Source organism: Mauremys reevesii, linkage group 3 (genome assembly GCF_016161935.1).
Source record: "Mauremys reevesii isolate NIE-2019 linkage group 3, ASM1616193v1, whole genome shotgun sequence".
Classification (NCBI taxonomy): Eukaryota; Metazoa; Chordata; order Testudines; family Geoemydidae; genus Mauremys; species Mauremys reevesii.
This window is the reverse complement of record NC_052625.1, coordinates 85713832-85738911: the sequence shown is the minus strand read 5'-3', so window position 1 is coordinate 85738911 and position 25080 is coordinate 85713832. Positions and strand designations below refer to the sequence as shown.

At 44.2% G+C, this 25080-nt stretch overlaps 1 protein-coding gene across 14 annotated transcripts in view; it reads left to right on the top strand.

Moving 5' to 3' along the window:
* Positions 1-243: 243 nt before the first annotated feature.
* The window catches only part of AFDN (afadin, adherens junction formation factor), a 187852-nt gene continuing 163015 nt past the window's right edge, over positions 244-25080 (top strand). For 7 of the 14 annotated variants that reach the window (XM_039528913.1, XM_039528912.1, XM_039528916.1 and 4 more), the window contains exon 1: positions 1358-1376. Coding sequence is in view for 4 of the 14 variants with exons in the window: in XM_039528922.1 (XP_039384856.1) it covers positions 539-643 (105 nt within the window). In the remaining 10 variants the exon portion in view is untranslated. Of the gene's footprint in view, positions 644-1356; positions 1377-25080 lie in introns of those variants that run through there. The other 7 variants (XM_039528922.1, XM_039528921.1, XM_039528919.1 and 4 more) reach the window with 2 other exon arrangements.

Here is a 25080-nt window from a genome sequence, read left to right as displayed (position 1 = left end):
CTGAGAACGGGGCGGCGGATCCCTGCTCCGCCCCCGTCCTTCGGGTCGCGCACCAGGAGCGCCCGCTCCCCGGGCCGGCCCGGACCAGCGGCGCGGGGTCCCGGCCCGCCTGGGAGCGCATCGGCCCCGCCCCGCCCGCTGCCCTGGCTGCAGCGGGGCCGAACCAGCCGAGGCGCGCTCCCGCCGCAGTCGCCGGGCTCGGGGCCGCGCAGCCGGGCGCGGGGAGGTGAGTGGCGTGGGAGGCGAGTGCGCGCAGAGGCGGCGGCGGCGCGCACGGGACGGTGTGTGTGTGTGTGAGGAAGACACCGGGGCAGGGGAAGCGGCTGCGCTGGGCTCCGGGAAGACGCTGCCGAGCAGGAGGCGCCGCCCCGGGTCCCCCCCGCCCCGCGTTATCACTGAGCAGGAGGGAAAGCGCCGGGCGCGCCCGGGGACTGGGAGAAGAACAATCCAATAGCGAGGAGCGCCCCCCCCGCAGCAGGAGACCCCCCCCCGCGGCGGAGAGGCCCCGGCACCGAGCGCCCCGGGGCAGCGGCGGAGGATGTCGGGCGGCGGCAGCCGGGAGGAGGAGCGGCGCAAACTCGCCGATATCATCAACCACTGGAACGCGACCCGGCTGGACCTGTTCGAGATCAGCCCCACCGAGGTGAGACCCCCTCCCCACCGGGCCTCCGCTCCCGCACCTGCGCCCGGCCCGGCCCGGCCGCCGCGACCGCTCCCGCGAGGTGAGACGCCGCGCCCGGCACAGGCCGCGCCCGCCCCGCCCAGGGGCAGCCCGGCGCGCCCCTCCCCGAGACTCTGCTTCGGGCCGGGGGGCGACGCGGGGCAGCCTCCCCCGGCTCTGCCCGGAGCCGCGGGGCGCCTGTGGGGTTGGGCAGGAGGGGAGCGGAGGAATGACATAGCCCCCCCCCCCTCCGCCCGAAGGTGACTCTTCCCCCGGCCGAGGTGGGGGTGATTTTCCCTTTAAAATGCCCCGAGGGTCTCTGGTGAGGGGCAGGTTTGAGACCGAGCAGAGACGGGGGAGATCATCACAGGACACCCCACCCCCCGGCCAAGTGGGAACAGGGAGGGACCCTCTGGGAGAGGTGCTGCCAGGGGCTTCAGGGGGATGCAAACAGGAGGACGGGGGGGGGGGGGAGGGTTGTGCTTTGTAACGCTTAGAGATGGGAGGGCAGCGGCCGGCGAGGGAAACGCTGGGAGTGTTTTAAATGCTTCGCTTTGTGCGGAAAATGCCCCTTTTAAAACGCAGCTTCCTTTACTTCACAGCTCAGGGTGAGCTGCTGGTGAAATCTCCTGTGTAGCTTTCAAAGGGCGTGACGACGGAGCCTTTTTGGCTCAGTGTGTTTGAAAACTTTGAGGTTGCCAACGTTCAGTTTAAAGTAAATATCGGGCAGATTCCTAGTCCTGAGAGTTCACATGTTGTACCGGAAAAACACAGTGGGTGATTTCTTCCTAATGAAATGGGCGTTTTTTAATTACTGGAATGAAGCTGGGGTTGTTTTTTAAAAAGGAACATTCAAGCCACACCCCGCCTCTACCTCTTGTCATATTCACTTCAGCTGGTCAGTGTTGTGTGTCTGGTTTGAAAGGGTGTGGGGGAGGGTTTGGGTAGGTAGGTTATAGTCCTATTTGTCTGACAGTGAGATCCCTGCTCATAGGGTGGAGACTGATCATGTGCATGTTCCCAGGGAAAAGAAGGAAATTAACATTAGCTTTTGGCCTGGGCCTGTTTGTGGTTGTTTATTAACAAAGGTCCCAGAAAGAATCTTGCCTTCTTTAAATCACAGTCCCATTTTGAGTTCCAAGTACAGACTAATATAGAGGTGGGGAAACCATGAAAAAGCTAAAAGCAATCTAATATCTTTAAATTATTAGAGCTTGAAAAAAGTAATATATTTAATTGGACGTGGTCTGTTCTATGCACTGCTGTGAACTTTCCTTGTACTATTAATATTACCAAGATAAATGTTTTGTGTAATTTGTGGTATCTTGCCGCGTTTATCGTAATTCCAACTCTTTGCTTTTTATTCACTAGGTATTACGAAACACATTGATATCCTGTCGGCACTTATTTAAAAAAGCAGGAGCTACCACTAATGCAGTTTTCATAGCTTGTTTTGGGAGCAAAGTACTCTTCCAATGTGGACCTGTTTATTCCTGGGGGAATTCTGTGCACCGTGCAATGCAGAATTTCTGCAGAATTAACATTTTTCATTTTTCCCTATGCAATTGGCGCTGTGGAGCTGCTGGTCACCACTAGGGGCCAGTGGACCTGGCAGAGCCCGGCTCCCCAGCTCACAGTGTGCCTGCGCGGGAGGCCCAGATGGTTGTAGTTCCTGAGTTTGCCAGCCCCGCTTGGTCACATGGTACGGAGCTGGCGCTGGCAAGCAGTGCCCAGCGGGGAGAGGCAGGAGCAACAGCTGGGAGCTGCAGGGAAAGGCTGCTACTTTCTGGGAGGGGAAACTGAGGGTAAGTGTGTGGAGGGGCCTGCTCGAGTTGGGGGGCATGACTTGAGCTGTTCCGCAGGCAGCCGAACCTTTAAATTGTGTCCGTGTCCTCCCCCCACCCATCAGCAGGTATGGGTACGGGACAGTAATGAAGCTTTGTGGAATGGAGCCTGTTGCGGGGCTCTGGGGGAAAGGGGAACAGGAGTTTGGGCTGGAGGGGCCCCACACAGCCCCTCCTCCCCCACAGTACCCCCGTCAGAGCTTGAAATATGGTAACTCTTCCGGGGGCAGGGTGAAAAAACAAGAATCAACTAAAGGACCCAAAGAGCAGAGTTTTCCCCCAAGGTGTGCCTAACTGGCACATCTGATACACCCAGACTGAGGTGCCCGACAAAAGCATAACAGAAACTGGGTTGTCATAGGGGTTTCTTTAACTATTGCAGGGGCAATCTTTTTTTGTTGTGTGCATGGTTACATACATGCTGACAGATAATTTGAAATAAATTACCAAAATAATTGAAACTGGGGAGATTATATTGTGTTTTGACAAATAAGATATGTAGATCTTTTGGATGGGGGAATTCTATGCCAAAAAATTAAAAATTCTGCAAGAGTAACCGATAGGTTGACACAAAATATCAGTAGTTGAATTTTTACCTATTCCCTGTTGTCTCCACCAGTGTTTCATATCTCATCTCTTTCTTCCCATTTAGGGAAAATTATATTTGTGCAGTGTTATTGTGCTAGTGACAGCCAGCTTGAAAAAAATAATTTCTTTAGGTTGGCTTTGCACATTTGCCATGGAGATTTACCAGTCCTTGCATATAAGCTATTTGATTGCCCTCTACCATGATTGTAATGAGAAATTATATTTTACTCACCTTGGACAAATAGATTTTCAATTTAGGCCCAGATCCTGCAAATGTACATGCTTAATTTTACTACTGTGAGTAGTCCGATTGATTTGATTGTGAATTATAGTGCTATTTTACAGACATGTAGGCTGGGATTTTCAAATGAGCCTTGAAGACAGTACAGGCTCCTTTGTGGACCAGAAATAATCAGTTTTAATTCACACCTGATGGTGTTTCAGTGCAAGTTTGTGTGGATCAGTCCTAAGGGAAATGTCCAAATTCCATTGACAGTTTTCACTCCCTTTAGGCTTCTTTGAAAATCCTAGTTGTAAAAATAAAACAAGTCATCCACAGGGTTTTGGACCGTGTGATCCATCGGGTAGGGTATAGAATTTGGGTTCTATTCCCAGTTCTCTCTGGCTTGCTGTTTGATCTGAGCAAATTACTTAACTTCTCTTGGCTTCTGTTTCATATACATGCTGTGTAGATTTTTTTTAAGTGACATTTTGTTAAAGGGCCTTAAGTTCTATAGATGAACTTTCACTATGTGAAATATAATCAAAATACTTCACAACTTTCAAGATTTTTTGCCAAGTAAAGTGAATACTGCACACTTAGAGGTTCATATTTTGTTACACTGTGAACAAGCCTCTTTAAATACAAACGTTCTTACAGAAATACTGTGTGGACTTATTGAAAGTAAGGTAACATTTACACCTAATAGCATTGTAGGTATTTAAATATTTTTTAAACATTAATGTGTGTTTCAGAAATCCTTTAGTAGTCCATATTACTTATTAGTGCCCCAGATGTACAGCATGCGACACTTATAGGTATCAAATAAGATTAGGTTCCTGACCAAAGAAGTTTACAAATTAATATAAAATACTATATGTACTATACTTAATTTAATATCAATGCAACTAACATAAACTGAATTCTTATGTTGTCAAGATCGATGGAAATAGTGGAATGCTGTAATTTCATAGTTCTAAGGAATTTTGCTTTGCTGTGGTTTATGCAACATTATAATAAATAATAATTGGAGATATACCTATCCCCTAGAACTGGAAGGGACTTTGAAAGGTCATCGAGTCCAGCCTCCTGCCTTCACTAGCAGGACCAATTTTTGCCCCATATCCCTAAGTGGCCCCCTCAAGGATTGAACTCACAACCCTGGGTTTAGCAGGCCAATGCTCAAACCACTGAGCTTGAATTTGGATTAAACTACAATTAATAAAAATTGTTTTAAAATATATAGTTTATTATTCAACAACATTTTAAAGAATGCCAGGTTATCTAAGGCATGGCAAGTTGGTTGGGACATCTGGACCAAGTAATGTGTATATTGTGGTTTGAGGAAATCAGCAGAGAATCAAGAGTCAAAAACAAAACAATTCCCTCCCAGAAAGAAAATGGAACTAACAAATTCTCGTACTCCTTAAAATTTTGCTTATTTGTTTGTCTATTGCTTGGTTTTCGTCTTATCTATTTAGAATTTGAGCTTTTTGGAACATGTCACATGTGCTTGGCTATCACCTAGCACAGTGGTGCTTTGAGCTTGATTTGGTACTTTGGGTACTATAAACCAGATATATTATTCAGTAGCAAATATATTTTTTTAAACTGTGTGTACACGTGTGTGTGTGTGTGTGTGTGCGCGCGCCATTACTTAAATTCACTTCACTATAAGAATTTTTCACTGCTAAGTTTTTGCAATGAAAATATTTACTTTTACAGCATGCTATTAAATTTTTGAAGGGAAACATGTTCATTGGACCAAAGAGAGAATTAAAATGACTCCATGGTCTAGTGGTTAGGGCACTCACTTAGGAGGTAGGAGTCATAAGTTCAAATCCCCTAGCTCGGTGGCTTATTATTTATATGAAGAGGAACAGCTTCATCAGGAAAAATAGAAACCTTCCTAGAATATCCCATAGCTAGGGCCCTACCAAATTCACGGCCATGAAAAATGAATTATGGACCATGAAATCCAGTGTCCCCCTGTGAAATCTGGTCTTTTGTGCTTTTACTTTATACTATACAGATTTCAGAGGGGAGACCAGCATTTCTCAAATTGGAGGTCCCTGACCCAAAAGGGAGGGAGTTGGGGGGTCACAAGCTTATTTTAGGGGGGAGTGTCACAGTATTGCCACTCATACGTCTGTGCTGCAGTAAGAGCTGGGCAGCTGGAGAGCAGTGGCTGTTGGCTGGATGCCCAGCTCCAAAGGCAGCACCCCACCAGCAGCAGCGCAGAAGTAAGAGTGGCAATACCATACGTTGCCACCCTTACTTCTGTGCTGCTGCCTTCAGAACTGAGTGGCCGGAGAGTGGCAGCTGCTGACTGAGGGCCAAGCTCTGCAGGCAGCAGCACAAAAATAAGGGTGGCAGTACCATACCATGCCATCCTTACTACATGTCCTTACTTCTGCGTTGCTGCCGGCGGAGGTTCTGCCTTCAGACCTGGGCTCCCAGCCAGCAGCCACCACTCTCCAGCTGCGCAGCTCTGAAGGCAGCGCCGCCACCAGCAGCAGTGCAGAAGTAAGGGTAGAAGTACCGCAACCTCTCCTACAATAACCTTGCAACCCCCTCACAACTTTAAATAGCTGAAATCATGAAATTTATGATTTTTAAAATGCTATGACCATGAAATTGACCAAAATGGACTGTGAATGTGGTAGGGCCCTACCCAGTGGTTAGGGCACTCCACTGAGAGGTGGGAGACCCTAGTTCAAATTCCTCCTTCACATCAGCCAGAGGGGGGAACTGAACTGGGTCTCCCACATGCTGGGTGAGTGCCCTAACCACTGGGCTAAAGGTTATAAGAGAGGCATCACCACCACCATCTTGTCATTGACTAAAAAGCTAGATGAGGGCAATCTAGCCAGGGTCAAAAGAAATATTTCATTTAACCAAAATTAATTTTTTCTTGACTTTTTTGATTCAATGACACTTTTTTGAATTTTCAGTTTTGGTTCAGCTTGACCTGAACCTTCGTTTGATTCCCCCCCGCCCCCCCCCCCCAGAACTGCCAGCAAACTGAAAAATCAGTTATTTGCCCAGCTATAATAGTGTACCTCCCTTTTTTTGTAAAGCGCATTGAAATCTACTGATGAAAAGCAGTGGGTGTAAAAACTAGACATTATTATTGTCTTGATAATACATCTTTAACTTTACTACGCATCTTACTCTCAAATCAAAGTGAAAAAGGCTAAAAGGATTGTGGTTTTCATAATATGGATAATTCAGCTTTCTTATCCTACATAGCTATGTTACATATTGAGTTAGATTTATTTTTGGAGAAACGTTTGAGAGCAGTTTTAAGCTTGCCCAAGGGCTGCTGAGTAGGATGGTGGTCATGAACCAAAATTTATTTTATTTAGAATTTCCAGAAAAACTATTTTAATCTAATGACATTTTCATTCATAACATATATTGTAATTTTCATGTGTGTATCTAAGCTTATGCACAACTCTGGTTAATCTTATATTTGTTTTATGTTAAATCTAGCTTCTGAAGTCAAATAGATGGTCATTTCATATTTAATAATTACTGTTTTTAAAAAGCAAACTTCTGAAAAAATTGTCTAGTTTCATTTAAATCAAATATTAGAGACTTTTGCCTGTAGATATAAAATCTGCCTTTGTAGGTTCAATAGTAGCATATGTTAGGCTAACTCTGACTGGTTCAGATCTCAATATTGAGGGGTTTTGTTGTTGACTTGATTTTTTGCTCATTTGGAGACCATGTAAGTGCAAACAGAAACTTGGTCTAGGCAGTACAGCTCTAAATTTACAGAATTGGCTTTTAAATTGTGTGTGTGTATATATATGTTTAGGAAAAATGGTGAGATGTTGATTGGATGGCATGGGGAAGGGATTGGAAATGAGATGTAATTTTTTACTTTTAGGTGATGGATTCAGATCTGATCCTGGGTGTCTGATAGAGGTTAAAAGTCATTATAATTTGAGGGATGTCTGATAGAGCTTATATGAATGTGAGTTGATAGGCCTTTAGAACACTTAAGATTTTTTCAAATGCATAATTCTCAATGCATGCAGCTCCATTAATGGTAGCACCGATGGAAGCTGAAGTGTAGACAAGAATTGTACATTTTTTACCACTTTATTATCCAAACCTGCGCAGAACAAGGTAAGACAGCATGGTGTCAAAAACATTTTTATCTTTTTTGTGCTTTGTGTACACTATAGCTTCCACCCTTCTACCACTTGAGGAGCTTCACTAGCTAGAAATTATGGGTCTGAAAAAGCTTAAGACTGTGTTTACTTTGATTGCTTTCAGAGATTTCCAAAAACAGAATGAACATGGAAAATGGATTCTCTTTGCAGGGAATCCCTGAGGATTGAGTTTTAGAGAAATTGGCAAGTGGAAAATCTTGAAATGCAGCTACCTGTGCTGTACCTATTCTTTTAATGAATAGAAGACTTTACAGAAATTTCAGTCTGACATCTTTTACCGTCTTACAAAAGATAAAAGTGGTGATGATACCTTCTAAAGTTATTGTTTAATGATTTTTAGTTCAGTTACATTTAAACTTGAACTATGGAATTACTCATTTGGCTCACCATTGATTCACAATTTTGCATGAAAGCTGGGTTGAAAAGCTAATTTAGGGAAAAGCAGGTGATGAAAGTCTGCTTGATTACATTAAGGGATGCTTTACTTACACAAGCTTCTTATTAACTGAGTAAAGTGAATGTGTAGTCTTTGCAAGCCTAACATTATTGGAAGCTGCCTTGAGAACCATAATAAGTGTAAATTCTTGACTGCTATGTAAAGCATAGCAAAGGCAACATAGCAGTGCCCTGAAGGTTTTTCCTTGTAAGAAGATGCACTATGTTTCTCTGAATATTTATGTAAGTTACTTCTTGGGTTAGTGGCTAATTAATTCTGTAAGGTTCAGACATATACTTTTTTTAAAAATTCCCTCCTGATGGGTGAATCTGTTATTGACTAAAGTGCTACTGACTCAATTGAGAAAAGTGAGTGCTTTTGAAATATTAGGGTGTTATGTTTGTACAAATGTGCTTTTTCTGACAATAAAACATGAGACTTCTTGATGTCTTCTATTTAAAGCGGGCTTAACAAAAGAAAGGAAATGGAATACACTTTTAAATTTATGTATAATGGTGCCGCAGTAGTGCAAAGATACCAGAATATCCCTCCTAATCAAAAAGAAATATGCCCAGCCAGATGGGTTATGAAGATCATCTGAAATTTAAAATAATTTTAAGAGTAGTGTAGATAGCAATGTAGATGGTGAGTATACGTCTGTGAAGGAAAACACTCTTGCATTTAATGTTGTGTCAGAATATTTTTTTATTTGAACAGATGCTTTATTAACTCAGGAAAGTAAGGTGGTGACTCACAAAACCCAGAGAGGTGTGTGAGAGAAAAATTCCAGTTTGGCAAGTGTGTTATGTTGCTGAAGGTGGAGTAGGAAGCCACAGGATGAAGTAGTAATTTAATGATATGCCATGCTGTCAGTGAAGTTAGGTATGTAGGAGGTCAGATCTGTTTTTTTCAAAAATAAATAAATAATATAAAACTTAAGTATTTTAAACTTCAATGGAAGTCTCTTGAAATATTTAAGAAAATATACTTGTGCCTAATATATGGCAGAGATTTTATGCATAATACAGTTATGTAAAGTTCATTTCAGTGAGCTAAAAATACAGGAAATGTATGAGAGATTTTACTGTTACTTGTAAATGAATTAGTATAGTCTATTGACCTCTGCTTTTGAAATTGTTGCCCCATTGTTAATATTGTCATGCAGATACCACTTTTTCTTCAGTATCCGTTTTGCGTTAAAAATATTGCTGATAGTCAGCTATATAAAGTGTTAAAAGGATGCTTAACCACATTAAATGAAGACAGGAAGAGATTGCTAGACATGTGAAAAGGTTCAAGAATTCCCAAGCAGCTGGAGAGTGAAATTTCACTGCTTCTGCTCATAATGGCAAATATGAAACTGTTATGATCAGTGCCATTCCTGCTTTTCAACATATAGTGTCACTCACTCCTCAGATATGCAGTAGTCATAGTTCTGTGCCCAAAATATGGGTAATTCCAGGCAGGCAAACAAACACTAAAGCAAAATTGAAGGTTGAAAAATCAAATACTCCAGAGTCAAGAAATGCAGAGGTAAGGCTGAGTGTTCAACCTTAACTCTGCCCCGTTAGATAATTTGTTTTATAAAATATAATCTTGTGGTAGTGCTACAGACAACTTACTTGTTCATGTTACCACACTCCTGCTATCCTCTCTGAATCACGCTGCTGGCTCTTTCTGCTCCACTGCATTAAATCCAAGTTGCTTGTTGTCCCATTGGAAGCCCAGCACAAGACTTGCCACTACAGTAGAACCTCAGAGTTATAAACACCAGAGTTATGAACTGAGTGACCAACCACCCACCTCATTTGGAACCAGAAATTTGCAATTAGGCAGCACTAGAGACCAAAAAAACCGCAAGTACAGTACTGTGGTGAACGTAAAATACTAAAAAAAAAGTGAGTTTGAGAGAAATGTTTTTTACAATGTAAGGGAACTCTCTGCCTGTTTCATTTAAATTAAAATGGCTAAAATCAGCGTTTTCCCTCTGCATAGTAGTCTTTAAGCTGTATTAAGTTAGTGTTCAGTTGTAAACTTTTGAAAGAATAATCATAACGTTTTGTTCAGTTACAAATATTTCAGAGTTATGCACAACCTCCATTCCCAACATGTTCTTAACTCTGAGGTTCTACTGTATTTACTTACCTGACCTAGTCTCTTATTCCCTAATCTCCTCTACCCGTTCTGTTCTAGCCATTGCTGTGTCAATATACCATTTGTTTTGATTCTTGCAACTGTTTGTACCTTGTGCTGCTCCCTAGGTAAGGAATTACCTTCCTGAACTGCTGTCATTCTTTAATTGTTTAAATCCCCTTAAACCCCATATTTGCCACAATGCCAACAAGAAATGAATTGACCAAGACTCCTATTTAATGTTAAAAATAATATGCTATGCATACACTTTCGGGAGGTGTGTAATCTTGTCTGCTCTCTCCTTGTCCTCTACTGTTTTGTAACTTCATTGTTATAGTTAGATTGGAAACACTGGGATGGGCACAGAGATGTATTTGTGGCTGGTTGGTGTTTGTTTTTTTTTTTTTTTTTTAAATGGGACTGTATTTTGCCTTGTGAACGTCTTGAAGATGATTTATTCAGCATCTAGGAGACAACATATATTCTCTCAGTGGAAGAATGACATCTTCACAGTATGATTTAACAGCGTTGCTTACCCCATACTCATTGAGTTGCTGCCAGACCTCAGTTTTTCTTCACTGGTATGGTAGTCTGCCCCCCTGGTTAAACTAAAATCCCCCCCTCTTCCAGGTTAAACAAAAATCCCAAAGCAAAGGTTTTTTTCCCAAAAAGTCTTTTACTATTTTTTGGCCCAGCCCTCTTGTCAGTCTGACCTTTTCCTTCTCCTTTTCCCTTGCATTAGGAGGTTGACACTCCTTTGCCCCTTTGTGGAAGGGGTCTCGTGCTGTCTCTAGTGGCACTGTGGTTCCATACCGGCAGCTGTGCCCTTCCTTTACAAGGGACTCCAACCTTGGGGTCCACAACAGTGAAGTGGCTAATTGTGCCAGACTCATCTTCCTATTTCACTTCTCCCCCCGCATACCTCCTGAGCTACTTTTTTGCCTGGCATGCTTACTTTACTGCTGCTTACGCCTTCTGCCCAGCTCTTCCTCAGAGCATCTTTAGCCCAGTTCCTTATCCTTGTTCCCTCTTAACTGGGAACCACACCTCAGGTCCTACCCAGACCTTGGTCACCACATCACTGGAGAAGCCCTGTGAACAAGCTACAGCTCCCCAGTTGTGTCTATATTGAGCAGAAGAGAGTTTTTATTATCCTCTTTCTCAAGAGGCCTTTCTGTGGTCACGTTTTCTCTGGAAACTACAACCTTCAGATTATCTGTCCGAAAAGGACCAAACTGAGTAACAAAAGTGCTCAGCCTAAGGCTGTGGACTTAAACGCTTCAACATACCATGTTATGTAGGATAAATGGAAAATATGCTGTATCAGGAAAGTAATGTCAGAATGTTCCCAGAGTTTGTCTGAAGTTTTAAATAGTGTTTTTACTTGTTTTTATTTTTGAGGGAATCATAAAAAAAAGAGAAGCTCGATGAGAGCATGTTACTATGTGATTAAGGACGTTATATACTCTTCTCATGTAGACTAAGAAACCTATAACATCTGTTCGAGTCATGAACCTTTCTGGAGCAGAGATTACTACTCATGGCTACTTAGTTCTTGCCAAATAGTCTAGTTGCTTCTTAGTGTGGTCCAGTATATTTTTGGACTGGATTGTTGTCAGTTTGTTTTATTCTCAATAATGAAGTGTTAAATGTACTAAAATGCATGTATTTGTGATAGCAAATGAGCTCTCACAGCCATTGATTAGCAACCAGATGCTTTTCCTTCAAGAGTGTTTTGTCTATGTCCTAGTCCATTATACGTAGGCTCCTGTGCTTCTGCTGCCACAGATTCTGCCATTTGCAGAATCAGTTTCATTTTAAAAAATGTAAATATCTAGCCCTTCTGTTTAGAATGTGCATTAGGAATATGATGTGATAGTTTTTTTTTTCCTTCTGAATCTACAGAAAGCTGGGAACAACAGCTGTGAGCGGTATGATCTGCCTAACTCATTTCAATTTAGTGTTCACTCTGAAACCTAATTTCCATTTAACTGTCAGCATTAATCATTTCACTATCATGCATTTTAACAAAATCACCCAGATAGTGTTTATGTAAAACTATTATTGTTAATTATTTATTTTATTGTAGTGCCTAGGAGCTCCAGTCATGGATCAGAACCCCATTGTTGGATATGGTGATGGATGTTTGGGGCAGGAGTGGTAGTTGAGTAGCTGGTTGCTGTCAGAAAAGATTGAGGTGGGGAAATATTAGTTCAGTCTTCACAAAAAAAAATTCTTGTTTATTTGTCCAAAAAATAAAGGGGAAGCAAATATATATTTCATTTTTCTGATGTCAAAATCCCTGGGTGGTAAAAATAGAAACTGTCCATTATTCAGTAGATTAAAACCTCCTGATTTCCTCTGACAACTTATAAAATGCAGTTATGTGGTGTTAATATCAAAATCTTGTTTACATAGAAAATTTGAGGGTGCAGGAAAACTAACATTTTCAAAAATTGAAAATTTTATTATCAAGAATACATCATTTACTGTACTAATTGTTTTATGATTTCTTCATACAAGTTCAAACCCAAAGGATATGCTTTTAATTGGAAGCAGAATAATTATTGCAGAGTAACAATTACTCTTATTCTGGAATAGAGTGCCTTTTTGGGAAGCTATTCAGGAATAGCCAAAGAGGAATAGTTTATTTCGCAATAGATTTGTCAGTCATTTCCGCCATGTAGACCGGGTCTGCATATTTGCTGAATTAGGACCCAAGTTGTTTTCTTCACTCATATGTCTTTTTGTTTTTACTTTTTTTAGTGACATTTTGTAACTAGAGTTAAGTAGTAAGTTACTGACAGATCTTCCATTAGAATTTCTTGGCGAACTTTTTTGTATGCTTGCCCTGGTTATGTTCTGTCTTCCAGTGCATGGGTGAAAACACTTATCTGCCCAAAGGTGAGAGCACCTTCATAGTAAAACAAATGAAATAGCAAATGATTCATTTGTAGGTTACGCAAGTATATATTGCCAAAATAAGTTGTCCTTGGTTGTCCTAGCAAACTAGACAGAGTTTAACTACTTAATTGTAATGGACCCCCCCACTAGCATTTTTAGTGTAGCTACCCCCCCCCCCCCCGCTAGCTTGACAAGCTGCCTTTTGTGTTTAAGTCCACACTGAGATGTTTTCTTACTGCTCAGTATAATCTTATTGGTGGTTTTAGACTTTTAAACAGTGATTTATTATTTTGCATTATGTATACTATGGTATTGCCTGGGAGCCCCAATCAAGGAGCAGGGCCCTGTTGTCCTAATAGTGTACAAAAAAGTGAGAAGGGAAGACATTTCCTGCCCCAGAGAGCTTATAGTCTACATTTGGTACAAAAGGACGCAATCTAAGAATTATACGCTTACCAGTAACTTAGATTAACATTTTGAAAAATCTATTTTTTTAACACCATATAGTCTATTTACTTGCTTGTACTCAAAAGGCACATTTTAATGACTGGTCAGTTCTGCTTTGTGGTTCGCAAGCATTAGAGCAATGCTGTTTAGATCCAGACCTGGAGAGAATATTCAATTAAAAGTATTCACACTGAAACAGAAGAAAAGAAAATCTTTCTAACATAAAACACTGTAAATCTTTCCAGACATTTTTGGTATAAACTACTTGAATGTACATTTAATCTAGTAAAAGGCCAAATCTTGTAAAGAGCACAGGTGAAAGAGATACTTCTTGATATATTAGTAACTATTATATCAAGCCCATCTTATTAATCGTGGCTCAATTAATAAAAAAGTGTGTCTGAACAGTACATATTTCCTAGTGCTGCATTCTCTGAGAGAAATGTGGAAGGCAGGAATGTAGTAAATAAGATTTTGTTTCCACATTCCAATTATGGAAGAATTAAATGCAAGTATCTCTTCTATTTTATCCATATTTAAGATATAACTTTTCATGAGAAATGTGTTCTGTAGCCAGATACATTTATACGGAGGGCTGTCTCTTCCTGGGAGAAGGACTTTTCGTACTTATAACCTGAAAAATTAGTCAAATTGTGTAATGGTGTTTAATTGGCATTTTAAAGTTTACATTTTTTAAAAGATTATTTTATAAATCTGGCAATTAAAACAAATTACTTAACCCTCATAATTTCTGTTTTGGTGGACTAATTTTTTTCCTTTTGTAGATTTAAGGGCAGCATTGTAGCTTTTAACTTACAACAAGGAAACTCAAAAGATAACATGAGTTACCGTATATACTCGATCATAAGTCGGTTTGTTTATAAGCCGACGTCCCCCCAAGATGGATAAGTAAAAATGGAAACGTTTTATAACCTGTTCATAAGCCGACCCTGTAATTCAGGGGTCAGCAAACGTTGGCTCTCGGGACATCAGGATAAGCCACTGGTGGGCCGAGATGATTTGTTTACCTCCAGCGTCTGCAGCCACGGAGATAAACCTAAGTAAAGAAAGTGTCCCGGCACACCAGCTGCTTACCCTGACGGGCTGGGACAGCAGCTGGTGGGGAAATTTTTTTGGGGGGAGAAGCTGGGAGTCAGGGGAGTAACCCCTGTGATCACCCCCCCACGTGACCCCACCCCTAGCCTGGGACCCCCACTCTTTCCCCATCCCTTCCCACCTTATCTGAGGAGGATGCCTCTGGCCTGGCTAGAGCTGCTCCAGCAGGCTGGGCAGCGTGACTGCAGTCTGCTCTGGCAGGCCAGACTGGGTGACGCTACCGCAGCATTTTCCAGCAGGCTAGGCCAGGTGGCATGGCTGCAGCGTGCTCCAGCGGGCTGGATGGCGCGGCCACAACCCGCTCTGGGGGGAGGGGCCAAGTGGCACAGCTGCAGCCTGCCAGCCCCGGAGCTGCAGCTGCTTCGGAGGCTGGGGGGGAGAGCAGTGTGGCCAGAAGCGGAGAGACTCTGGCCCTGCCTCTTACCTTCTGGCTCTGCTGCCTCTCCTCGCTCCCTCTGTTGTGGGGAGGGGCTGTGTCCCACCTCTCCCTCTCTATACCTGTTCATAAGCCAACCCCCTTCTGGTGCTTCCCCTTTTTACTAAAAAAAATTTGGCTTATTAATGAGTATATACGGTATTTAATGTTAATGTGACATACACTGTCATCTAAGTCCATTAGTTTTGTTGAACACTGCCTTTTTAAATTAAGAGGATAATTTAAAAAGAGCTGAACAGTTCCAAAGCAAGGAATGAAAGACCAGATCTCTCTATCTAAATGAATGGTATGGAGCTGTAGAATGTGGTGAATATTTCATATTGTGTGTAGTATTAAAACTATATGACCTTAGTCATTGCAGGGCACACAAGGTGTAATTCAAGAGCTTTGTGTTGACCTTTATGCTCTAGCCTGTCATTTTCACACAGGTAAGGATTGATATGCTGTGACATTTTGGGGTTTAGCCCAAACTGGTAAGGTGTTGTCACTGCCTGCCCTGTAGCCCTGGGTTAGGGTGACCAGATCACACAGGTGAAATATCGGGGGGGGGGGAGGAGTGGAGCGCAAAAAAAAAAGGCTGCCGGAGCTCCACGCCCTGCCCCCTTGCACCAGCATGCCTCCGCTCCGTCTCCACCTTCCCCCTCCCTCCAGCGCTTGTGCCTCCATACAGCTGAGCAGCGCAAGCCTGGGAGGGAGGGGGGAGGAGGAGGAATGTGGCGTGCTTGGGGAAGAGGCGGGGATTTGGGGAGGGATCCAATGGGGCAGTGAGGGGGTGGGGCTGAGAGGCCAGGGCGGGGATTTGGGGAGGGATCCAATGGGGGAAGGAGGGGGCGGAGTCGGGGCGGGGGAGTGCGAGCCCCTCTGGGCTCCGCTCCGCCTGTGAGCGGAGGCAAAATATCAGGACAGTTTGCGTCCCGACCAAAGGTAGGTCGAGACGCAGGACAAATAAGCAGATATCAGGACAGTCCCGATAAAATCGGGACGTCTGGTCATCCTACCCTGGGTGTGTTTGTGCTGTGCAGCCTTGATTCAGAGACCTGGCCCCAGCAGCATGCTTACATCACAATAACCTCACCCTGGTTTTGGTTATTCCTCACAGGGTGACCCCAACACCCTCCCAGTCCCAGATTTCCCCCAAACCATCTGTCTTGTAGGGTCCAGCCCTCTTGCAGAACACTTAAAGAAGTTTAGTTCGCTGCTCCCTTAAAGAGATGGTACCCAGTACCTGATTACCTTAATTGGGGTTAACAAACCCTCTCTTGTAATCAAAACACTGAGTTGGTTTATAGTAAAAGTAAAACAAGTTTATTAAACAAAAAGACATAGGTTAAAGTGATAGGGTTACACACAAACAAAAGTAAAAATACGCTTCTAAGACTAAAACCTGATTTAACAAACTAGATTCTTTTTTTCCATGAAATATTTCTCACCAAGTCTCTCTTCCAGCATGGCTTACCACACTATCTGGCCAGGACCTTCACAAAGCTCAAAGTGCTCAGTTTCTTTGTTACTTTAGATGAAAGATGCCAAAATGGCTTTTTCTCTTCTTATATTTTCCCAAAGTTAATTGACCCTGCTTCAAGAGGCAGGAAGGCTGCCTGGGGGTGCAGTCTCCATTCCTCATTGAGATTAAATGGTCATCTTTTCCCACTTGCTCTCCTGGTGGCTCGTTTACTTTGCCCATAAATATGCTTTTCTTTGTCTTTGATCATACCTTGCTTAATTTACATTGGAGATGCATTCAAGCAGGTGGAACGACATTCTTCGGTCTGGAGCAGGTGTGGCTTAGGCACTGCTTGCCAAATACATTTTAAGAACATACTTCCAGCACATATCTATAAGCTCATTTGTGCATTTACCATACATATTTCAGGCAAGAATACTAATGATCAGTGAGTTATTAGCTTTCCAGTTATATATTATTACTTGCTACCTTTTGGGTATATACCATGACAACAGTTTGCCAGCTGTTGTTGGGGGTGCTGTTAGCATCACACATGCATTCTACAAAAAAACCCATAATAGGAATAAACTAGTTTTATGCTCTAGCTCGGAGTACTAGTAGGTGTAATCAGTTCACTGGAGCCAGTAAGAAGCATCTGAAAAGCTAGTCATCCTTTTGTAGAGAAATTGACACACCTCCATTAAGGTATTTTTGAAGATGGTGAAGTTTAGGTTGCAATCTGCCATTACCTTTTAGTCTTTTAACAGGAAAAACGCAGTGTGTTTTCTTTTCATCTCTTATCTCCTAGAACTCTTGTCAGGATTCACAATAAGAAAGAAAGAGTCTGGCTTGCTCCTCTGTGTTCCGGTTATTGTCTGTCTGTCTGCCTAATCTGAATATAAAGGGCTTTGACCAAAGGTGGTCTCCAGAGAGTGGATTATTAGTCATTAAAACAACATTTTAAACAGATTTATAAATGGATTAGTGTTGCTATTACAACATATTATTGATTCTTCTAAATATGTAAAACTGTTTTTAGTGGACATGTAACCCACTCAATTTGATGTTGTCATAGCATGGCCCTGCCTGTTGGCATATAACATTGACGGTAATCCTAGCTCTTACTTGTTAATTGGTAATTCTTTGGTGAAATGATTGCAATTTTTAGTATAGCAAATTCAACAGTATTCTCCATATGAGATACCACATTTGTATTCTGAAAAACAGGTTTCTCAGTGGAAACTAATCAAAGGTGTGTAGTCCTAGAATGAGAGCTAAATAAAGGTTAAACATACATGAAATTCTTCAAGCTTGGGCTTTTAAGGTGAGACTGAGTTGTGTTCAGATACCATGCTGATGGGTGGCAGAACAAAACTTTGATAGCAGTAGACCCAGGTCATAAGTGTAGTTTATTTATATATGTTGTAGGTAAAACAACTGTATCTCACAAAAAAACTGACTAGGAAGTAATTATTTACAGAAGTAATTATTTATAATTTAAATGTGGGTTAATTGATGTGAAAAGCAGTACAGTATTAATATGTAGATTTAAAACTGAAAACTAATGAGTACTGTAATAAGTACCGAAATAAAATGTGCTGCATCAGTCTGAATATTGAAATGAGGTTTTTAAAAACCTAGTTTCCCAATAAGTGAGTTTTACTAAGTGTCTGTCTTAATTTAAATAAATGTGCCACTTCCTAGTTTCCTGATGAACCCTTTGATTGTGCACACTGTATACTGTTTATACATCTCCCCATGTGGAAACTCTTCTGGAATTGTTGTATCCACATGGGAGTAGTATCAGTGTATTTGTACTGGTTTGGTTCTGTTGGTAAACATCCCTGTGTAGAATTAGTCAGGGTGAAAAATAATTGCTGGCACTCCCCTGCTTGCATTGCCATATCCTACAAATACACACATCCTGCAGCTTGAAGAAATAAATACTTGTCCAGGACACTGCATGAAAAAAAAAAAAAGACAGCAGGAATGTGGTTTAATTAGGCCACACCTGTATTAAGTAACACATCTGGGAACTATGGAGCAATAATTTGTCCAGTGCAGGTCATCCTTCCTTTGTAATCCAGTCCACCAGGTCCCCTTGTCATTGTTGGGGACCCCACTACTCTCCCTGTGTTCAAGGATTACTGTGGTGTGGTTATGTCCTTGCTGTAGCAGACATTAGGAACCCCAACTCTACTCCCCACTTTGTTTGGAAGATGCCTTTTCCTAATCCACTTCACGTTCTGGTTTGTCAGGGAGCCAAGCCCACTGCACTGGGCACTGCCATGTTCTGGCAAAATGGATTTTACAACCTAACCTACCCACTGGGTCCCTTCCCCTGCTGAGAGGAAGGCAAAAGCCCACAATGCCCAGGCTGATTTGGCAGCGAGGGAACAATTCTTTCCCAGCCACAGAAAGGTGACTTGCTGTGGTGCCCACAGCAACATCCCCAGATCCAGTCCTACTCTCTCTCCTTCCCCATTTTGGGATTATATTTTCTTCCCAGTGCAGAATGGTGCCATAGGGCAGTGGGGAGAGTGTATAAGCCCTGTGTGTCTCTTGCTCTTGTATCTTTTTATATTTCCTGGCTTCTCTTTTCCCCTTTTTAACAGATCATGTTGTAACTTTTCTGATATTCTTTTCAGTGTTTCTTTCTTCTTTTTTTTCTTCTGCCCCTACTTCCCTGTATTTAGTCTCATATTTACTTTCCTTCTTCCCCCCACCCCAGAGTATCTTTATCAATAACCTATTTCTCTCTTCTAACTTGTACCTTAATTCTCTGTTTGCAACCATCACCTTGTATAGAGCTTAGAAATGTTACGACACATGTGGCAGCTAAATGTCTAAATCTACAAGCTGAAGAAAGATATGAAAAATGACACCCCCTCCCCCACGCTGTCTAGGGACAACAACTAGTTCAGGGGTCAGCAACCTTTCAGAAGTGATGTCGAGTCTTCATTTATTCACTCTAATTTAAGGTTTCGCATGCCAGTAATACAATTTAATGTTTTTAGAAGGTCTCTTTCTATAAGTCTATAATATATCACTAAACTATTGTTGTATGTGAAGTAAATAAAGTTTTTAAAATATTTAAGAAGCTTCATTTAAAATTTAAATTAAAATGCAGAGCCCCCCGAACCAGTGGCCAGGACCCAGGCAGTGTGAGTGCTGCTGACAATCAGCTCACGTGCCGCAGGTTGCCTATCCCTGAACTAGTTGAAGACACTCTTCCCCTCCCCCGCCCCAAGCTGCTGTCAAAGGTTTTTGGGTTCATATGAAGGTGCTGTCTCTGGGCTATCCTCAGGAGTTTCATGTTTCATATTAGTCTTTGATTAATAGGTGGCTAATGAATTTGAAGCTCCACCAAATCCCTTTAGCTGCTAGAAGGAAGGAGGAGCATTTTCACTCTTCTGCTCCTACTCCCAGAGCTTTTGGACCACAGTGCAAGTGGGCAAAGAGTTTCTGCCCATTCTTAGCTTTGATTGCTGTACCGTGGTATCTCTCTGAGGGCTTGGCTACACTTACAAATTTTTGCAGCTGGCAGCAGGTGTGAAAAACACCTCTGCAGCGCGCAATTGCGCGCTACACAAAGCACCAGTGTGTCAGCCCCAGCCCAGCGCTGGGAGCCGCTCTCCCAGCTATTCCCCACAGGGAAGTGGGAGTGGACAGCGCTGGCGCTTTTTTTCTTTTCTCTGCGCGCTGATTTTACACTTAGCGCGTGCGCTGCAGCGCTTGAGCAAAAAGCAAAGTGTAAATAAAGCCTGACATGCTAAAGCAGTGATACTCAGATCTCAGTGGTTCAGGAGCCAAATTAGCAATCAACATTACCCAAAAGAGCTGTAGTAGCGTGAATTCATTCATTCATTCATATATATATAAAATTAGTCTCAGAGCAGAATGACTGACCAAGTATTATTTTATCAACTACAATTGGTTAATAATGTTGTAAAAGCATCCCGATTGGTTAATAACGTTGGTTAATAATTAAATCAGTGTTTTAATATCATGTACTGCGGAGAGCCATAGGAGACACATTAAAGAGCTCCTTGTGAGCCTCAGTCTGAATATCACTGCTCTAAAGCTTCTCCCATCCTCCTTTTTTGAATTTCTGCCTTTGTGGATAGCTTTGTTGCCTGCCTTCGTTGGTGTTAGCTTTCTTAAGTAGCAGAAATCATATTGACCTGATTCTTGTCATTGTTATGGTCTCCCAAGGGTTCTGAATACTAGCAGTAAAAACTGACCAGTATCTTGTCAACATTTACTCTTTTGCAGCTTGGGAAAATAATGAGCAGCAACAAAGATACTGGAACTGTCTTCCTGGTGACTTAGAACTTCTGGCCTTGGAATATATGAATCTAGTCTTCAGAGTCTTAAATTTCCCCATTGGAGCCCTAATAATTGCTTGGCCGCCTTGCCTTTGAGTTCTCTTGTTTTGGCCAACCTGGGTATTCCCTTTGGCGGTTCAATGAAGCTATTATCACTCAGAGCAGTTGAAATGGTTACTAATTTGTCGTCATCTTAATGTTCTGAGTTATTTTATCAAATATTGCTTCCTGTGAAGTGATCTAAGTCAAAGCTCCTTTGTGACCCAAATATCACTTGCAAATACATAAAGATCATGAAAATTGTTAAATTGAATGCTCCTGAACTTTGCTTTCTTCTTCAAGTGATTCTCATGTGTATTCCACAATAGGTGTACATGCACTGGTGTCAGAAGTTTTTCCCCTAGCAATATCCGTAGGGGAGTGCCCCTAGCAACCGCTGGAGTGGCGCCTCCATGGTGTGGTATAAGGGGCGCTGCGTGCTTCTCCCACCCTCAGTTCCTTCTTGCTGCCAGTGAAGGTGTTTCGGAACTGCTCTGCTCCAGCTTTGCTGTAGCTCGTCCCCAGAATGCTTGTTCATTCAGTGTACGGTACCTGTAGTTAGTTAGAGTAGTTTAGTTTAGCTAGTGCGCCCGGGTCGGGGCATGCCCCGTGCCCTGGGTTTTAAGTCATGCGACACTTGTAGGCGACCTATGCCAGTGAGTGATCCACACACGGACTGTTTACGCTGTTTGGGGGAACCCATCTCAGCGATCGCTGTAAGATTTGCAAGTCGTTTAAGTCTCAGACCGAGAGAGAGACATTAAGCTCCGGGCTATCCTGATGAAGTCGGCGTTGACCCCGACTCTGGCGTGCCGCTCTGAGTTGGCACCGCAGTGTTGGTGCGTGGCGATCCCTCAGTACCATCTACTAGTCGGCACCACTCCCCATCCATGGGGCACGCTAAGAAAAGGCCTTCTCTGCCGCGGCACCCGAGTAAAACTGGGGCAGAGGCTGTTGGGCAGTCCTCGATCCCCATCGGTTTCTAGGTCTCTGACTCAAGTCAAGTGGAGTAGCCCGGCCCATTCGGTGCAGGCTTCCTCGGATGCCTTGTAGGCGGCCAGGGGCGTTATGTCCATGCCGGTACCAGGAGCACCGCCAATGTTGGCCTCACGCTGCAGAGGCCAGCTGCCGCTGGGATCTCCACAGTCTCCCCTAATTCGGTACCGGTCTCGGTCAAGAGAACGTTCCCGACACCGTTCACCGCTCAGCGACTGTTCCGTGCGTGGTCCACGTGGGTCGCCATCTACTCCCATCAGGTCATCTGGCTGGGTTCTGTCTGACAGACTCCAGGCACCGCTCCGCCACGAGGAGCGAACACCAACGGGACCGAGGCAGATGCTGCCGTAAGTCCTTGTCTTAGAGGGCCTATTGTAGCTGGTTGCGACATGAATGTTGATGCCGTTCCCGTTCGTCGTCTTGCTCCAGGACCCCATCACGGCACCACTCCTGCAGCCCCCAGTGTTGATTGCCGGTGATTCACCGTCGTGGATCTGCCCGCTGGAGCTGATCGCCAGCAGCTGTTACTGGTGTTACTGGTCCTCCACGTTGAGGTCGCGGTCTCGAGGTTGGCGCCGCTCCCAGCACCACCACTCCTCCTAGGCCAGGGACAGCGGCCTTCCTCCCACTGGACAGGTGTTTGAGACCCCTGAAAAGGCTCATCGGCACGGTCACAAGGTTTCCAGTGACAACAGCCAGAGCATGCCTCCAGCTCTTGGGTCACATGTCAGCGTGCACATATGTGGTCTGCTGTGTCAGACTCAGGATGAGGCCCGTCCAGCTCTGGTTGGCCTCGGTGTTCTCCCAGGCCAGACACAGGATGGACAAGGTCCTCACTGTGCCAGAACTGGTGATCGTCTCCCTACGATGGTGGTCCTCCCCCAGGAACATGCTCCATGGGGTCCCGTTCAGAGGCAGGCCCCCGTCGATGGAACTGGTGCCCGATGCATTGGTCCTGGGGCGGGGAGCCCATGTGGGGGACATTCAGACCGAAGGTCAGTGGTCTGCGTGGGACTTGGCCCTCCACATAAACGTCAAGGAGCTCAGGGCAGTGTGGCTGGCGTGCAAGGCCTTCCATTCGCACCTGGAGGGCCAGGTGGTCAGGGTTCTCACGGACAACACGGCCTCGATGTTTTACATCAACAGGCAAGGCGGGGCCTGATCCTCTGCCCTCTGAAAGCCTCAAGCTGTGAGACTTCTGCATGGCCCACAACGTTTGCCTACAGGCCTACCACCTACCGGGCGCCCAGAACTTGTGGGTGGATCGCTTGAGCAGGGACTTCTCCTCTCAGCATGAGTGGGCCCATCACCCAGAGGTGGTGTACAGGCTTTTCCAAGAGTGGGGAACGCCCCAGGTGGACCTGTTTGCGACCTGGCAGAACTGTCGCTGTCCCCGGTTCTGCTCCGGGGGGTCTGGGATGGGACGTTATCTCCGATACCTTCCTCCTGTCCTGTCAGGCTGGTTTCTCTATGCTTTCCCCCCTTTCCCACTGATAGGCAAGGTCCTGGAAAAGATAAAGATGGACAGGGCCCGGGTCCTCCTGATCGCCCCAGTGTGGCTCAGGCAACATTGGTATGGGACCCTCGAGCATAACGGTCACCCTGCCGTGGCTGTTGCCATCCCGTCCGGACCTGCTCTCCCAGGACCGGGGCCGCCTCCTCCACCCCAACCTAGCAGCCCTGGTTGCTCAATGGTTAGGCCGGGAGTAGAGGACGAACTCGGAAGGGGTTTAGCGCATCCTCTTGGAAAGCAGGCGACCCTCCACACGCCAAGCCTACTTAGCAAAGTGGTCTCAGTTCTCCTGATGGGCAGATGAGCGGGGCATTTCCACTGTGGCTGCCCCGATCCACCTAATTCTGGACTACCTCCTTCACCTCAGAGCCCAGGGCCTGGTGCCCTCGTCCATCAAGGTGCACTTGGTGGCCATATCGGCCTTCCACCCGCCGGTGCAGGGCCACACGGTATTCTCCCATGCTATGACTGGCTGATTCCTTAAGGGATTGGATTGTCTCTTACCATACGTGAGGCCCCCAGTCCCACAGTGGGACCCGAACCTGGTGCTGGCCCGCCTCACAGGCCCCCCATTTGAGCTGCTGGCTACGTGCTCCTGGTCACAGCTCTCGTGGAAGGTAGACTTCCTGGTGGCGATCACGTCGGCTAGGTGGGTCTTGGAACTCAGGGCCCTGACCTCCGAGCCCCCGTACGCACCTATTGTGGAATAGACATGAGCAACACATCTCGAAGAACACCAGTTACAGAAAAGGTTAACTGTCTTTTCTTACATATGCAGATGATATATTTTATTTTATGTTTTTTGCTTATCAGGGTTTGGAAATGCCATTCTGTTAAATGTAGGTCTACCATAATTGCTGCTTGAATGATGGCTTGTATTGATTAGGATGTTTCATTCATTATCCAGCAGCTTTCCTTTGACACAGACTTAAGAATATTTGATGCTATTTTTACAGGGAGATCTAAATGGTCGTGTGGTAAAGAGCCCATTTTTCAGAAGTGCTATTATTAGCAGGGCTTATAATGAATCATTAGAAATAATCAGTTTGCTTATGATTGTTTCACATGTGCTACAGTCATATAAGATCTGTGATTTGCTCTGTTAAATTGTATGTAGACATTTAGTCTGCATTTCTAGAACTTTATGATTAAATGAGATGCTTTCTCATACTCACTTTCATCTTCCCCTTCTACTTTTTGTCTGTGTGAGTATGGTGTTGTGTATTATGTATGTATTTCACTGAGATGGAAGTTCCATTGTGTTAAGTGAGAGCCCTGAAGAGTGTACAATGGGTCAGGTGGGGAACAGAGGTATAAAGAGGTGAAGTAACTTGTCCAAATCTCATGGATAGTGCAGAGCCAGAATTAGAACCCAGATCTCCTGCTCTCCATCCAGTTGTTCTATTCTAGACCCCACCAGGGATGTAAATACATTGTTTAAATAGTTAAGATTTTCAATTAAAATACGTTGTTTAAATGGTTGACTGATTAAGCGACCGGGGGCTGATCCCGGTGAGTACAGTGCGGCTAGCCTGGGGGTTAACGGTTAAGGTGGGTTAACCAGTAAGACTAATGCTTACTGGTTAGCCGGTTAACATTTTACATCCCTAGACCACTACTGCTTATTAGGGTGACCAGATCACCCAGGTCAAATATCGGGACGCGGGGGGGTGGGGCGGGGGCAGAGGGGGAAAAAATGGCGGCAGAGCAAAAAAAAAAAAAAAATCCCCCACCCCCGATTCCTCCTCCCTCCGCAAGCGCTGGAGGGAGGCCCGGGAGACTCAGGGGAGC